General features: G+C 50.7%; 1 protein-coding gene across 1 annotated transcript in view; it reads right to left on the bottom strand.

Annotated features, from left to right (window-relative positions):
• PAPPA (pappalysin 1) overlaps window positions 1-17,862 on the bottom strand; it is a 238,374-nt gene that overhangs the window by 56,254 nt on the left and 164,258 nt on the right. Inside the window, exons 11-15 of the mRNA XM_057721438.1 lie at window positions 16,807-16,920; window positions 15,739-15,874; window positions 13,579-13,792; window positions 4,895-5,063; window positions 2,446-2,629 (exon numbers count right to left, since the gene is read on the bottom strand). Of these exons, the coding sequence (XP_057577421.1) occupies window positions 2,446-2,629; window positions 4,895-5,063; window positions 13,579-13,792; window positions 15,739-15,874; window positions 16,807-16,920 (817 nt within the window). The remainder of the gene's footprint in view (window positions 1-2,445; window positions 2,630-4,894; window positions 5,064-13,578; window positions 13,793-15,738; window positions 15,875-16,806; window positions 16,921-17,862) is intronic.

Consider the following 17,862-nt stretch of genomic DNA (forward strand, 5'->3'; position numbering starts at 1 on the left):
AAAAGTCACCTGGATTCTAAGAGGCAGGTGGGTTTGTGGTGCTACCTGTTTTTAGGGCCACACTCAGCACTTCTCCTGAGTGGTGGCTGCTTGTCCGAGGACAGTAACCTCCAGGTCCTGAGAGGAGCGTGGAGGATGGAGTGTGTCTCCACAGCTCCCAGGACTAAGGCCTCCATGGGACGAAGAGGTCGGGGCAGAGAACGCAGCCACTGCCCGGATTCTCACAAGGGTGCCCTTGGAGATGAGTTTTTAATAAGCACTTTCTCTGGCCCTGGCATTTTGTACACACCATCTCTGTTAATCCTCAACATGACCCTTCACCGTGAGTGCCCTGCAGCCATTTTACAAATGAAAGTACTGAGGCTCAGGGATGTGATTGCTCTCCTAAGATCAAACAGTTGGGGCAGAAGCAGGAGTGGAATCCCAGCCTGTCTGGTGAAGGCTCCCACTCCTTTTGCTTAAACCACGCTGCAGGGAAAGGAAAAATGGAAGGAGGAAAGGGAAGTGAACAAGAAGCAGGGGGGAAATTTTGTGTTGATCACCTCTCTATCTTCTAGCGTAGGAAGGGAGGCAACATCAACAAGCTCAAGAGAGAGGGCAGGACCTCCGCCCAGTCTTTGCTGCCAGCAGATGCAAGCCAAAGCATTAGACCTGGAATCTGAGCATCCAATGACGCTGAGAACCACAGCGCATGGTATCCTGGGGGGTCAATGTGGCCACTGGAGAGATGCTGCCCTGTGTTTTCAAGGGAAGAGCAAAGTGGGGATCAACAGCTATTAAAGTGGCAGTCCTCCTGGGGCCGCATCTCCATGCTGGGGTCACCCCCTCCACCACAGTTGGCAGAAGAGCAATGGCAGAAGGGCCTGAATCACTTTGATTAAGAATTATCATTAGCCACAATGAGGGCGGTGATAATCAATGCTAATTTATACACCTCCCTTTCCCAAGGGCCTCTGATGGAGAGGTGAAGTGTGATTTCCTCGTCTGGAGCTATTAACAGGCCCATATCTGGGGAAACGGGGCCAAGGGAAGGGCTTAGAGAGCCTGAAAGACGGAAGGCTTCCAACCTCCACTGGTCTCTTCCCCTCTCTCAGATCTCCACCTCTATAGCAGCTCAAATAAAACACCTGTAACTTTTATATTCAAATCTTCTTGGGTAAAAAAAAATAAGGGGACCTAAAGGATGCGTCCCAGAAGTGTTTCCTGCTTTCCTTATGGGGCAGTTTAGTGAGATTGCTGGGTTCTTCGTTCATTTCTTAAAAGAACCATTTCCCGTGGTATTACTTTCATCAATTTGTCCAGCCACCCCATCAATACACTTTACTGAGTCTTACTATGTGTAGTAATCTTTTGAAGTTCTATATCCCCGTGAAAGTTTGGGGACACTTACTGACTCTCTCCAATCATCAAAATGCCTGAAAGTCACGAATCTGTAATATGACATCCAAGGTGAAGGGAACTTGCAGACCTCTCTCCAAACCCCCCACACCTCACAGAAGTCCACTCATTCCCTCTGTAGGATGATGGACCCCATGCTCAGTGAGATTTCATTTTGGGTATCTGATAAAGGAGCAATGTCTCCGCTGATAAATCAAGCAAAGTAGAAAGTCCTAGCGCCTCTGAGAATTAGGTATCATGTCCAAATCTAATACTCAGCCAGAAGCCAACAGCATCGTTCTGGTAATGCCACTAAACCTGCTCTGCAATTACGTACAAATTCCTTCCTTCCTCTCACTGGACCTTAGTTTCACCATCTTTCCAATAATCAGTTATTCCTGACTACTTTAAAGAACTCTTTTAGTCTTGACAGTCCAGGTCACCCAGGCCAGCCTCTCACTCACTTCCAACATGAGTCTTCTCCAGTTTGCCAGACTATGTCTTATTCATCCAAATACCCCAGCACCCTGCCCACGAGACCCCCGTAAGCACTTCCCACCCAGAACCACTCCTCTCCAAGCTAACTCTTCCTAAGGAGAAGCAGTGGGCTTTGGAAAAAGACAGACCTGGGCCCCATGGTGGAGCCCCCGCACTAACAGCACGACCTTGAACAAGTCCTTTCAACTCTCTGAGCCTTGATTTCCTCCTTTGTGAAAATGAGAGTAATAATAATAATACTTATCTCTTAGGCTTACTGGGCCCTAACCCTATCCAGTGAATTAGTCACATCAGTTCCCCATGTTACTTCCTTAGAATCTTTTCCTCCCTCCATACCCTCCCTCTCTTCCTTCCTGTCTCTCCTCTTTGGCGAGATTTGCAAGATCTTGGAGATGCCATGCTTATCCACACTCTACTTTCCCCTCCGCTGCACAGCAAGGCGGTCTACACAAATACAGTGGGTGGAAAGGAATCAGAAGTACAGATAAAACCCTGTCTATCCCTTGGTGCCTGAGCCCCAGCAGGAGGACCTGGAAGCAGCCTCTGGGTCTCCCGGAGGAAGGGCGGTACCTTTCAACTGCGCCGGGTGCCGGCACTGGAAGGAGCACTTGCTGCCGAAGGTGGTGCCCTCGAGGCAAGAGAAGGAGGCGGCGTAGACGTGGTGCTGGTCCGGGACGCCGCAGTCCACCGGCTCGCACGCCACCTGCTTGTTCCACTTGCCTTCCGTGCAGGTCACTGTGACACTGGGTCCTGTCTGAAAGGCAGGGGCGGGCACGGTGAGGATCAGCAGACTGAGCCCCAAACCTGGGGGAAGCCCCTCCTCCCCCAGGCTACGGTGCAGGGTCTCGGCAGGCACCCACAGATCAATGCGTAGTGTTTAGCTCCCTTTCCGTGATCCCAACAACTGTTTGAACTAGGTAGGGCAGTTCCCACTTACAGCTGCAGAAACTGAGGCTCAGAGACATTAAGGGATGAGCTCCAAGTTACACATTTGGAAAAAGGATACGTGGGAATTCAGCCCAAAGACTAGGCTCTTCACTGCTGGCTGGAGAATCTCCCAGATCGTTATTTTCATTCTGCTGCTGAGAATCTTAAGACTCAGACCTCTTGGGGCCTGATCACTTCTTGCATGAAATAGCCTCTGAAACACAGCACAGCAGTGCGACCCTGGCTGGTGATCTTGGTGTCTTCTCTTGGCCCTGAGGGAGATTGTGTGGACTGTCCCTAGTGCTTGGCACAGGGCGGACATTGCCTGGGGAGACTGGAGAGCTGGATTTGGTCCTTTGTGCTATGAGATCGTGGACAAGTCCCTTTCCTTATTTGAGTTGTCCCTTTGGCACTAAACCCAGGGATTGCTCTAGGAGCCACTGCCTGCTCTGAGATGTGATGGTTCCACAGCTGGGGGAGGCAGACGTGAAGAAGGAACGAGGCTGGGAATGTGAAAGGGTCGACAGGGATTTGACCTAAACTGGAAGACGGCAGGGCTGGAGGTGGAAGGGCGAGGCCACGCTACAGAGCCAAGGGAGGGACCAGCAGCAGCCGGGCCTGGAGGCCTCCATGCAAGGAGGGAGCCGCCAAATCCCAGGGGACTGGGGATGACAAATGTCAAGCTGGGATTTTAAAAGCACAGGACACTTTTCCCCTCTTAGGCACACATCAAAGGGAGGAGAGGTCCCTTGCTGCCAAAACCAGCCTAATTGTTTCCACGGGAGTTCAGACCTGCCGTGTCTGACACACAGGAGCAGGTGTCTAAGACAAGCAATTGAGGGCCCCAGAGCTCCCCAGTGGGACTCGTTTCAAGTCCAGAAGCTCTGTGCAAACAGGCATTCCCAGCAACAAGGAACAAGCCCCGTGTACCTGGAGCGCAAAGGGGGAGTCTGCTGGCCGGGCCCTGAAAGGGGCTGCACCTGGAACCCCCAGATCTCAGGGCTTAATTAACGGCTACTCCCCGCACCCACCTGAGACCCACAGGCACACTGGCTGAAGCAACACTCTGCTACATCGCAAGTCCACTCGCTGCCTCTGCCCCCATGCAGGACTCATCCCTCTTCCACGCATTCTCCTGAGGACGTCCCCAGGGCCCGCCCTGCGGCCAGACTTCTGCCAGACTCCAGCCACACCCAGGTGGGCCCCTGGAAGGACCTTTATTGGCCATGATCTGACCGTGCCACGTCCTTCAACAGCTTCCTGCTTCCCTAAAGAGGACCTTCAAACCTCCTGACCAAGCTCCTAGGGCCCTGCACCAGCGCACCTTGCTTGCCCCTCCAGCCTCATTGCTTGGGTGAGTTCAGTAAAAGAAACATCTGTCTGTGGCAGGCTCCTCCTCACCAACGGGCGTCCGCACACCATTCCTGCCTGTGCCCAGAGCCTGCCTCCTTCCCTCTCCTCAGCACGCGCCCCTCTGCCTGTCTCTTTAGTTCTCAGTTTTCACGTCGCCTCTTCCAGGGAGCTTTCCTCGACTCCCCCTGTGCGTCCACAACACCCTGCACTTCCCTTTACGGTGTTTATCACACGGTGAGGCCATGACTCACTCATCTTCTGTTCGTGGTCACTAGTCACTAAGCTCCTTGAGAGGAGGAACTAGGTTTACCTCCGTGACTTTTTTCTCCAGCACCTAGTACAGCGTCTGGTTCCCAGTGCGCAGGTGTGTGAATGAATGAATCCATGAGCACCTCACTGGCAGAGAGATCACCTCTTCCGAAAGCAGCCCATTTGACTGTAGCAGAGTTCTGACTGTGAGGGTTTCAGTCCAAAATTCACGCTAAGCCCGTGATTTTCCAGATTTGCCACCTACACGGGGACTCTGGTACACGCTGTATGGAACATACCCTACACAGGAATCGCTGTCTCAGAAATCCCAGACTGACTCCTTCATTCATTCAAGCCACACCTCTTTACTGAGCATCTACTACGTGGCAGCAGTACTCAAAGTGCTGAGGATTCAGCACAGAGCAGGTTCATCACCCACTCAGCCTTTCCTGGGCAGGAGAGGGGCTCTGAGCCCAGCACCTGCGCACACCTGGCTTTTGATCAGCTCGTCATCCCGCTGTATCTGGAGCACGTAGCCTGTCCGGCAGCTCACAGTGCACTGGGCACCGTGGTAGCGGTCACTGCTGGAGCAGTTGAGAGAAGCGTTCTCCACAGCCAGCTTCGGGCAGTCGGCGGCCTCACATGCAAAGTGCACGCAGCTGCGGAGGAAAGAACAAGAGGGTGAGAGGGCGCTTTCCTGCAGGACTGCACTCCAGCTGGACAACAAAGGCTAACGGCCTTCCTCTCCACATTTCAGGAGGCTGAGCCTGGAGACACACAGAGTGAACAAGACTGGAAGCAGTGGTCAAAGTTTATCACGAAGAGCACAATTTATGGAAACAGACAAATCAGGGTTCGAACCCTACAGCTTGAAAACCATATATGTTATGAATTGTCAAACCTTGCAGAACCTCAGTTTTTCCATCTGCAAAATGGGGGTCATTATGATTACAGCAAATATTCTTGAGTCTCATCTTCCAGGCACTGAGTTGAATGAAAGCCTCTTCATATTGTATAACAGGACTCACTTCTGAGGGCTGTTGTGAGAATTAAATCAGACAGTTCAGCAAAAGCAGAGTGGAATTCCTGGCACATAAAAGAACTCAATAAACGGTAGCTAATGGTATGAATACATCTATGCTCTATTACCTAGAAGCCGTTTAACTTTGGGCAAGGTACGTCACCTCTCTGAGCTTCAGTACACTCTCAAATTCTGCCAACCCATAGGTCCATGAGATTCACCTGAGGTGCTGAAAGTAGAATTCTTTTATAAACTGTAAAGTGACTTATGGAGTGTTAGTAAAGTTGTGCAGAGATTAAGCCATGCGTCTTCAAGACTGAGCTCCCTGTAAGTTTCTACAGGAAGCTTTCTAGCGTCCGCCGGCAAGCTCCCCTGCAGCACTGGGCCCTGCCGTCTCTAGCACCCTGGTCTCTTTGCTTCATGCATTTGAAAGCACAGGTCGTGGGCGCCTACCACGTGCTGTAATGTGTGCTAACCCTTAAGGAAACGGAAATAACATAAAACCTCTGTGCTCAGATGACCTTTCCCTGCCTATGACTGTCATGCAGATGCTTAATAACATTAGTGGCTATTCACTGACTGCTTACATACATGAGCTCACCCATCCTCACGGCAACCCTATGAGCTAAGTGTTATTCATTTTACAGTTGGAAAAATCGGGGACCAGCAAGATCAAGTTACTTGTTTAAGTTCCCATCTAGATGTGTGACTCCAAAGCCCTTGTTGTGAACCTCACCCTGCACCTGGACTAGAACTTCCCTGAGGGTAGAGATAATGCCTGTTTCACCTCAGTATACTTCGCATTGCCAAGGTGCTTCCTAAATAGCAAGGAACAAATGGTGGTGGTCTCTTGCGATAACTCTTAAGCACTTTGCAGATGTTGAGATGTTGATTTTGAACACTGAAAGCTTCTAGCAGGCAGTTCTCACTAACTTTTGCCCCTTTGACTCTGTCTACCCCAACACCTGGCATACGGTACGCTCAGACTGCTAGGTTGCCATCCACAGCCTCAAAGTTTTCGTTTTCCCATTTCGATCTAGGATAACAGGGAGCAGTGGTCAAACCAACTTAAGAAGAAATTCCCAACTTTTTCCTTGCCAGTTTCAGGATACCCCACTGAGGGTTTCATAGGAACGTGGTTACTCATCCCTACCCTCTATCCCCTGCTCAAAAGTATACTGAGAATTAAAGTGGGATAAGTTGCGGGGGGCGAGGAGCTAACATCTCCAAAACTTATCACAAACAAATTCACTTTTTAAAATTCCTGGACAAGGGCAAGCGTTTGATTCGAGTCTCAGACCCGCACTGATGTGGTCTTTGCAGTGTCCCCATACCCCTCTTTCAGAAATGCAGGGAGAGTGGGATTAAGTGACACTTGCTGAGATGTTCTGATTCTCCGCCCTTTTTCCTGCTCCTGACAGCCTCTGCTTTGCGCCACGCGGAGACTGTAGCTGCGGAGTCAATGCAAGGTCTTTGACACCAAACAATGCAACTGTTCATGTTGTGTAAGCTCTGGGGGAAAGAGCCACATGGTTCCAATTTAAACAGATTTACTCTGTAAGCTACCAGCTTCCAAGATGGTCTTCTGACCTTCGCCTTACAGTCTGGCCATTCTAGCTCTGCACTCCCAGGAGGCCCCTGGGCTCCCGTCTGACGACGACCAGGGGGACTCTGGGAACCCTTTTTGAAGACAAGTGCTCTGGGATGTGGGGCCATTAAGGTAAAAACAGTGCCCTCCCTCCTTCTGTGCATATTAAGGTTCTTCTTTGTAGGAAAAGGATAATCTGAAAAACTTGGTTTCCTAGAATGGAAAGAACCTAGGGCTTAGCAAGTGGGCAAATCTGGGCTCCAGCCCTGGCTCTGCTGTTTGTCAGTTGTCTGATCTTGGAAAGTTATGTCACACCCTGAGCCTCAGTTTCCACCTCTGTCAAGTGGAGGCGAGAAAATGATCCATCTCTCAAGACTGTCAAAACAAGGTGACATGCCAGACACTGACTCATCTATTCAATACCCTTGCCTGGGAATCTCACTGCACAGCAGGCACTGTTCTAAACTCTGGGGCTACAGTGGACGAGCCCCGTCACCCTGCATGTTTGAGGAGGGAGGGCATGCGCCAAAGAAAAGCAATACATAAGCTTGTTTTAGATAGCGATGTGTATAGTAAGGGCACTAAGCCCAGGGGACATTATAGAGGGTGGCTGTTGGGGGAGGGGTGGGCAGGACCCTGCGCACAGAGGAGTCAGGGGACGCCTCCTCGGGGGGACACCTGCACGAAGACCTGGATGAAACGAAGGGGTCAGCCATACAAAGGTTTGGGGCAGAAGGGATTCCAGGCAGGGTGAAAGGCACGTGCAATGTTCCAGCATAGGTTGGAGCTCAGTGTGTTTGCAGAACAGAAAGGCCAATGCAGGAGAAATGCTTTGGCAACTATGATGCTCCATGAGAAGGTGGCCTCTCTCCTCCAGCTCTTTCTGTTATAGAAAGAAAACACCCCCAGTCATGTGAGTTACCGGACCAAAATGGTCCATGCACAGATGGGGAGGGCAGCATCGGGTCAGCTTTCTTCACTGCAGGACTTCTCAGAACCTTGAATGTTCTGATGCACACAGTGGGTTTCCAGAAGGGACTAAGGTGTGCATCCTTTTCCAAGCTCTGATAACCTTTCTTCATGGCACATTTCTTAGGACGAGCGTCCTGCAGAACACACCTCAGGGAATGCGGTGTCCCTGCCTTTTCAGCACATCTGTCTACACCTGGCCCATAGGCTTGAAAACCAGAAGGAAAGGGGAACAGGAATTAATACGTACCAGGTATTGGCAGCCATATTGTACCTACATCTTCTTCTCTGCATCCTCACCATAACTCCATGAGGTAGTATTATTATGCGCATTTTTGAGAAGAAGAGACTAAGCGAGTTTCAACTGCTTGCCCAAAGGCCCTCGGCGTGGACAGGATTCCAGGGCAGATCTGCCTGTCTGTCCCTAAGTCCCTGCGCTTCCCTTTGCTGTCCCGTTAGTTGGAAAGGGTTGTGTGAACACATTGTCTAAAAATGATAAACATTACCCCAGCTGCCCCTCCCGAATAACTCACTGACACAGCTCTGTCATTTCTGAAACACAAAAACAAAAATCAAAACAAGGAACACGAAACAAAAGAAAAGCCTCTGCCTTCATTAAAAAAAAAAAAAAAAATGGGGGGGGGGGGAGGATTTCATACCAGGGATGGGCTGTCAATAATAATAACAAAAGAAAGGGAAAAAAAAGAAGACACATCTCAGAAAGGAGGAAAGTGACTGATCCCAATGGGGGAAGGGACATAGGTAATTTTACCAATAAATTACCACGGTCATTTTACCAATAAAATTCTCACACCTGGGCAAAGGTGGAAACACTCCCTCCCCCCATGCAGAGATAATCAGATACTTATGAGTTTTCTTTTCTTCTTATACATTTTAAATGTATTTACTCAGAGACTCAAGTTCCATGCAGAAGGAGGTCCTTTAAGTGATCTGACAGTCAGTCTTCCAACTGCTGCCCCCGAGGTCAACTGAAAGGACCCCCAATCATGCATAATGGGGAGCAGTGTGTACCCCTCAACTGGACTAGAGAAGGTCAGAGGTTAAAGAGCGGGTGAGGGCTCCTCTCCTGACTATGTCCCTTGACCCATGGCTTAACGCCTACGGCTACTGAGCTGCAATTTTCCCATGGGCATTGAAGATCCTAACAGGCAGGTTGTTCATAAACCATTCTGAGTTGCTCAGATGTGGGCAGCCAGAAAGACAGCATGATCAACACGGGGAAATGAGGGGGAAATCCTCTTGGCACACACCTGGCAGATCGCCTGAAAAGTGAGACTGAGAGAATTATCAAGATAGGTCTTGTTTTCCTGCCCAGAAATGAGGCAACTGTGGAAGTAATCCTGAAAGGCTCCTCTACGCTGCAGTTCTAGAAGCGAGCCGGGGATGGGACGGGTGCAGCACTGGGAAGCAAAGTCAGCCGCTGCCGGACCGGCCGACCACCTGAATGGCCAGGTGAGCTGAGGGGTTGTGGCCCGTGGGAGGCCACCTGCCGGCCAAGCAGGTTCTCCAGTCCCAGGTTGCTGAGTGGGACTGAGGGGCTGGTGTTTCCAAATCTTCAGATGTGCTTAAGAAAAGGAAGGAGTCTGGTCTTTAATATTTACACTCCTGATGGTTAAATGTTACAACTAATTTAAAAAGATACAGAATGAGGGCCAAACACAAGTTGTTTGTGGCCCAGCCCGGCCTCCGGGACAGTTGTTTTGACACCTCTGATGAGGAGGGGAGAGCTTTGTCCCAGAAGTCCTGAGAACTGGATTCCAGTGCCATTTGGTTCTGCGTCTTAACCTGCTGGGCGACTTTGGGAAACACACTTCCCCCACCTGGGCTTTAGGTGTCCCCTCCTCAAATGAGGATGCAGAACCAAAGAATCTCTTACAGCCTCCTAGCTGTCAGGGCTCATGTTAGGGTTAGGACAAAACAATGGAGATGTATAATTTCAGAACCCGTTAGAATGGGAACAAATAGACCTTGATAATCCCAAGTATAGACAAGAACATGGAACAACAGGGACTCTGATGGAGCGGCTGCTCCTGGGAGTGTGAGCTGGACAGCGTTCTGGAGAAGAGCCAGGCGGCACCCATGCAGCTGAGGCATATATGCTGGGGCACTGCAGTTCCATCTGCAGGTGGGTCCCCCAGCCCAGCCACTCCCAGCAGATGTTCTGAGAGGTGCCGATCCCTTCGTGGGCTGGGGACACTGGGTGAGCCTGTGGACACCAATCTGAAGCCTGGAGTTTCTGGCCATGAGAAGCCTCCTTCTGGGCTCCAAATCTTATATATGGATTCCTATAGAGTCATCTAATGGGACTGTCCACGTATGGGCTCCTATCAGTGCATAGACTCTAAGAACTGTTGACTCCAGCTTGCAGGCACCCCCCCGGCCACCACCACTACCAATAACAACCAGACTAAGTCCACTCTGGCTGGGCGGAGTGCATCTAACCACACGAAGAATTTATTTTTCCCTAACGCTGATCTTCTAAAAGTTAGCCGTCTATCAGAAGTGCCTCTCTCTGGATGCACTGACATGGAGAAAGTGGGAAAAGTTTGAGGAAGAGAAAGAAAGAGAATGCAAAACATAAAAGGGGTGGAAAGAAGGAAGGGAGGGAGGGACGGAGGGAAGTTAATTTTCTAAACACATGGCCCACTAAATTTTATACGAAATTGCTCAATCTCTGTTTAGAACCATAGGATCGACAGTGGCTGGTGCATGTGTGAGAGAGACATGTGCTGGAACCTCAGTTCCTGATTGTCCCTTTTCTCCTGGAAGAAGCCTCCTAGCTTCCCCCATGGTCATCGCTAGGGCCCCCCACCTTTCCCTCCTCCCTTTCTCGGTGTGGAGCTGGAACTTGGCTGGAATTCCACCACTGGACCTCTTATTTGAAACCTGATCCTGTTTTCCTGGACCTCCGAATTTATTCCAAGGACCGCAAGGGGACAGAGACCCTTGAATCTAGGTCAGAACACACCCGCCTGGGTTGATTTTGCTATGGGGATGCCTCTCCCACAGCAACTCACTAGCTATCACGCCACTCTCAGGAGAAGAGAAAGAGAATGATGAGGGGAAAGGGGTGAGAGAGGAGGGAAGGGGGAGGAGAGCAAGGCAGAAGGAGAACAGACGGGGAAGAAACAGGGAGGGAGAGCCGGAGTGGGGAGAGGAAGGGGTGTGGACCGGAGGGAGGGGAGGTGGAGGAGGAGGCAACACTTCACTGCCTGGGAAGCAGCTGAGAGTAAAGTGGGATGTTTCTACGAGAGAAGCTGAAAGCGGGGCTATAAACAGTGATGCTATTTACCTTGGTGTTTTGAGAATGAAGAAAAACATCCCATGGGCTTTTTACAGTCCCTGCTTATTTTTCTTTTCTTTCCTCCTGGTTTGTTTGTTTTAATGCATTTGCACATTTGCACAGTCCTCTCTGTTTGGGTAAATACCTCGTCAGCACCCCAGGAGCAGCCGCCATCCTCCCCCCACCCCCAGGCATTCAGGAGGTGCGGCCTTAGACCCACTGAGCTCAGGGCCCAGCCGGCCCTCTCGCAGCTGCATCTCCATCACTTAACTCAGTCCCACTGACTAAGTGCTCACAAGTGAGCAGCTGTGAAAAGTCCTCTCCTAGATGTACCTGGTCCTGGTGGGTAGCGTGTGGCTCTCAGGGGCAGACAGAGCAGGATTTTCCCTCCCACTGCCTGGATGGCCTTGACTCGCTCCCTCTGTCCATACCTCACCGAACAGTGGTGATAATGAAATAAGATAATGAGATCCCTGTGGGTCCCTTCCTCTTCGCTCTCACCCCTCCTAGCTCTTAGGAATCACAGACTGTTGGAACTGGAAGGAACCACAGAGAACATCAATCCATGGCTATCGTCATTTCACAACCGGGGAGACTGAGGCCCAGGGAGGAGGAGGGCCCGGCTCTCAGTCCCACCACCAGCCAGAGACAGGGCAACATTCTACCCCAGTTCAGTGTTTTTCCACAACAGGTCAAAGAACTCGACACACACTTATTGATGGACGTATTTCCAACCTTAGACACTTCTGACCGTTTACTTCAGGCACGGGAACTGCTAACTAAGGATTCAAAGAAGCCAGTGCTGGCCTCAGTCAACTCGGCGATGGTCTTGGTGGTTGGTTAAGGATGGGAACGCACTGTAGAGACGGACAGAAGGATGTGCATTTTCCATCAACGCTGTTTCCCTGGGTTCTGAGAAATAACTTATTTTTATAGTCTGGAGAGCCAGGGATGAAAAAGCCCTCTTAGGGTGAAATATAACAACGAGTGATATTTAAGGAGCTCTTTGCCTCTGAAGGATTGCAACAGACTTTGCACAACAGAAGCCAGAGACAGTGGGTGCAAAACAATGTGGGTTTTGCAACCACCTTTTGTGTCCTCTGTGGTAGCAGGGCATGGGAAAGGCTGGTGTCCCCTCCCCCCACTCCTCTTTCCTCTCCTGCTCCCAGGTATTCAGGGCAGGGCTGACTTGCCTTTCAGAGGGCCTCATTCTGGGGGAGCCCACAGAGACCCCCAACTCTTTAAACAAACGTCAGAGCTGCTGTGTGACCCTGGACCAGTCCTTCCCCTTCTGAAAACCCAGAGGATAACATGGAAGGTTGGACACTGTGGATGTACTAGATGAGCTCCGAGGCTTCTTTCGGCTCAACTCTAAGAACTTCACGTGGAATTCTGTGCCGAAAACCACCATCACTGCATCAGAAAAGTGACGATAAACCCTCTCTATCAATACATTATCTTTGCACGGTGCCTAAGAGTTTTCAGGAGGACTTTTGTCTGCAGTCCACCATTTAATCCTCACAACCGCCCTACGGGGTAGATATTATCACCAATTTACTCCAAAACAGACAACTGAGACTCGGAAAAATGAAGTGACTTGTCCAAGGGGCATGTTCAAACCCAGGGAAGAGTATCACTGAAGCTCATATTCTCTCGAGGAAACAGCATCCCCTGTTAGCTCCAAACTACTGCACTAACAGATGCCAGATCAAAGGCGCTGATGGAGTGATGTTGTGCAGTTAAAAGACAGACACCGAGACCACCGGGGAATCTCCTGGGAGCTAGGTTTGGGGAGGACACAGAGGTTTACCCATCCCTGAAATACACAGTGAACTGGGATGAAACAAGCCGTAGCCCCCCTGCATCCCCCTAAATTTAGGAAGCTCATGCCGCTTGACCATGCTACTTAGGAAGCAGAAGATTCCAGTATTTCAGAGCTGAGAGTTAAACCACCTCTCCTCTCTTTGTTCAAGTGAGGACGCTGAGGCCCAGAGAGGGAAAGTAATGTTTCCAGGGTCATCCTGCAGGCCACTGTCAGCCCTGGGACTGCAAGCCAAGTGAAGGAGGTCCTCTTTCCATAGCATGTTCCTGCTGCCCTGCCTCGCCCCTAGAATTCAGAGACGTTTGGGCCTCCCAAGCCCAGAGGCAGAGCTGGCCAGACGCTAGAGGACAGAGAAGGGAGAAACACACAGACTTTTTTATGGCAACACACATGGCTGCCCGGCTCCAGCATCCCTTCGTCTCTACTTGGCTACGAAACGGCCCAGGGCGAGCCGACCCAGGGTGCCTTACCTCTGCTCGGCTGAGCTGTAGGTCTCCCCTCTCTGGCAGCTGCTCAGGGTGACAGGGTCAAAGTTGTCGAAGGAGCGGAGGGCCACCCCCGAGATGGCGACCAAGGGTGAACTGAAGCTCACACGTACCGCCTGGCTGTGGTAGAAGGGCTGGCTGAGGTCATGGACCACAGGGATAATCAGGGGATTGTTCCTGCAGCTCAGGACATGGAGGCCTGTCAGGGGAGACAGAGGGCCGAGGGGCCAGGCTCATTACTCAAGGCCAGTCACGCCCTCCCCAACGCGCCCGTCCTGAAGCCCCCAGACCCTTTCATGTCACTGCACAAAAGCACCATTGGGTGGCCGGTGGGGATTTTGAGTTTGATTGAAAGTTTCTTTGTCTGCCTTTTTCTCTTGGTTCCAAATCTTTCCAATCCCCTTGCCTCACTGCCCCCTAAGCCTTCCCTTTACCTAGGGCCCACAGCCCCTCCCCCTCCCCCAAATGGCCACCCCTTGGCCAAGCATCACTGGCCCTCACGTCCCTCCCACATTGCATGAGGGCTTGCTGGTCTGAGTTGCTAGTTTTCAGGCAGTCATAAAGATGATGGAAACAATTCACAGAAACAGGTCACTCCCGGGGTAAAAAGCCTACTCTCATTTTTAATCTAGGAACCTGGGAGCAGCTCCTGTGAGGTAAGGACCTCTGTACCCATTCTGCAAAGAGGAGACAAAGAATCATGATCTGGAGGTGACTTTCTAGAGGGACACAGAAAACCAAGCCACATAAAATCCAAGAAGAATCCAAATTTGCTTCACTCAGAAGCTCTCAGTTCCTTCTAGAAGTCCCCAGGCTTCCAAAAGGAAGGCGGAAGGGAGAGAGGCAGGGAGAAAAGGTACATCAGAAGGAGAGGGAAGGGTGTGATGGGGTAGGATGGAGTTGGTAAACCTGAAGTGGGCTTTGGTGTTTGATGGACATCAGTTCACTTTTTGACTTAGCTGCTTCTTTACTATGTGACTCCACCAAGCCCCTAACACTCAGGGTCTGCATCTAAAATATGTCCTGGAAGCCCTGCTCTGTTGGGATGTGAAGCTCCCAGCCCAGCAGGTCCCCTTCTGTGGTCCACTGTCGTACAGCTGCAGGGCCTCTGCAAGGGATGCCAGGATGCCGTGGACACAGGACAGGGGACCCGGTGGGGAGGGACACGTGGACACTCTCAGGCATCAAGAAGTGGGATCCAGGGACCTCTGTGGGAACCCGATGCTTCCCCACTCCTCTGAAAACCTCTCCTCAGAGCCCTTTGCAATGCTAGGACAGCTATGAAAATATTTGCTTCTTACTTAGGGACATTTCCCAGGAATCCAGATACATCCAGAGGGATTTTCTTCCCCTTCCTTGCTAATGTGTTTCCCCTTGCCTTGAAAACTAACCAAATAAGTAAACATGAAAACAAAACAAAACCCCTCCCTGCTGCCTTGGCTTCTGCTTGACCCTGAAGTGACCCCTTGCGTGCCTGCTTCCTCCGGGTCTTTGAAATGAGCTCCCTGTGAAACGGTGCGGGCACAGCTTTGAAGCCTGGACTTCAGTGCTGGCCTGGGATTCCAAACTCCCGGCCTCGCTGCCCACAGGTAGACTGGGCAGGGTGTCCGGGGAGCGAGGGAGGGGGTGATGGGACTTTCTGAGTGCTGGGTCTTGCGCACAGCACAGGTCACAAAATCTCAAGTAACAGCTCGTTTACTATCACGGACACCCCGGCTATAGGGTGACGAGCAGTGGGCCATGATTCTGAACACCTGGCCGCCCTGCCCTCTTGCTGTCTCCTGCCACGTGACTCGAGCCTCTCAGTGCCTCTCTTTGGGTCTCGGGTGATGATATATGTGATGGGAAAAAACCTTTACTCAGTCTCCTTCCCTGGGTCTTTTGAGGATCTCATGGGATGCCCATGGGTAAAGGTGTCAGGTAGAAGCACTTCAACACGAACCCCCTATGCCCATACCTGTCAGCTTTGGGCTTCCCTGGATACACCAACACATCCTGATTTAAAGGCAACCAGAAGGGCAAATAGAGAAGCAAGAAAGAGGAAAGGGGAGGAAAGACCTCATTCCTAGCCGATCCTTACAACCTCCCACGGGCAGATGCGGAAGCAGGTACGGAGAGCAAGCCACACCTGAGGGCAACGCTCACCTAGATCGTGGCTCTGGTCTTTGGTATCAAGCAGCTGGACGCTGATGGTTTCCTGCTTTTGGTCCCCATAGTAGGTCCCATCGGTCACCAGGTGGACAATGACAGCTGCAGCAACCATTGGCTGAGAAAAGTAGGCCTGAAATGCAGACGACAAAGGCTCGCTCATGCAGCCGGGCACGCGGCGGGGAGGCAGCCACGTGACAGGGGTTTTTAGGAGAATCTTCCGTTTCAGGAACTGGACTACTTATCACAGGCCCGTGACGGGACAGGGAGGCAGTGACACCTCAGAGCAAAGAGCACAGGCTCTGAGGTCAGAGACTGTTCTAATGTTGCCTATGCTCTTTCCAAGCTGTGTGATGTCCAGCGATGGCTGTACTGCTCTGGGCCTAAGTCCCCTCACCTCCAAGTGATGGATACATAAACAGCTACATCACAGGATGGCTGGGAGGCTCCAGTAAGATACTGACAGTAAGGGGTCTGGCATACACTGAAACCACGCAAAGTGGTACTTATTATTCATTACTTCTCCAGGGTAACAAACCTCTGTCCTAGGCGCTGAGGAGACAAAGATAAATAAGATATATGCCCTTGCATTTCTGCGGACGGTGGAGTTCAACGTAGGTCAGTGACACACAAATCAAAACTTGAAACAATCACAGTTCAGTCAGGAAGACAGGCCCATAGACAGCTACAGAATACCATGGCACATAAGAGTCATAGATGACCACACGTGGAGGACTAGAAGGGAAAGGAGAGTCCCTTCTCTCCATGGGGGGTCAGTGAAAACTTCAAGGAGAAGACATTTAATAGGCCTTGAATGATGATGGTCTTCCAGGCAGACAAATGGTATCTAAACTCTTGGCCATGACAAGAGTGACTGAAGGCATCCCAGGGGCAGTTAAGGGATTCCGTTCCAGGAAGCATCCCGCTGCTAAGTGTTCTGTTCTCTATCCTTACAATTAGCACCCTCCGTGGGTAGACAAAACCACCTTGAGAAAGGGTCATGGGAAGCAGTGCTTCCTGGGGGCCACTGCTGGACAGGCTAAGGCTCTCAAAGCTTTGACTTACCCGGAGCCAGAAAGTGGTCTCAGTGAGCTGGTAGTACGGGTCGCTGATGGTGCAAGGGTACCAGGCATGCTGAGAAATGCCTTCACTGAGATCTATCACCTTGGTTCGACACACCTGGAAAAAGATAAAGGGGAACAAATGTTTTAGAGAGTTTCAGAGGCTGAGTTAAATTCAACTTGACAAAACTTTACTCTCCACCTATTTTGTTCTTGACTCTGCAGGAAGAAACAGGGACAAACTGACAGGTCTATTCCAGGAGTCCACATTCTACTGTAGAAGAGAAAATCTTCAGTGTTGTTAAGGGAAGGACAGATAACATGTTTTGCTGATAGAGATGTCAGAGGAGTCCTCGTGGGGACAAGTCCTGGGAGAGCTGACATTTGAGTTGGGTCTGGAAGAACAGGGTAGCTATGAAGGGAAGGGCACTGCCCGTGGAGGGAACAGATGCAAAGGCTCAGAGGAAAGCAGAAGCCCAGAATGATTAGGCTGTGATAAGCTGCCTGGTATAACAGAGCTCGGGGGAAGTGGCAGCCAAGGCAGGCCTGAGGGCTTGGATCTCACAGACTCTTGAATACCAAGCAGACCACTTTAAAACAAATCTGTAAATTGTGCTCAGAGCTACATTAATGACCGAGCAAAGACCAAGACAATACGAGCATTTGCTCCACCCAAAGAAAACCAGCTCTACCATTTGTATAGATTTGCATAAACACACACACACACATTCATTCTCAATGTTAGATATATCACATGGTATTAAAAGAAACATGAAGCATTGTATAGACAAGTAGGATTCTTCAAACTGAGGAGCATCTTGTGTACCCAAATGTCATTTCATTTCATCGGTTCAATCATTCATTCCAATAACACTTGTTGAGTAACTGCTACTTGCCCAGCACTCTGGGACAAGACGGCAGACAAGTCAGATGCTAAGGAGCTTGGACTGACAATGTGTGGAGGTATTTATCAAGTAATCACATATACACACATAACTGTAAACTGTAGACTAGAAAAGAGCTCTGGTGGAAGAGGAGAGGAACAGCTGAGATGTTCTTG

This window comes from Hippopotamus amphibius, chromosome 2 (genome assembly GCF_030028045.1).
Source record: "Hippopotamus amphibius kiboko isolate mHipAmp2 chromosome 2, mHipAmp2.hap2, whole genome shotgun sequence".
Taxonomy (NCBI): Eukaryota; Metazoa; Chordata; class Mammalia; order Artiodactyla; family Hippopotamidae; genus Hippopotamus; species Hippopotamus amphibius.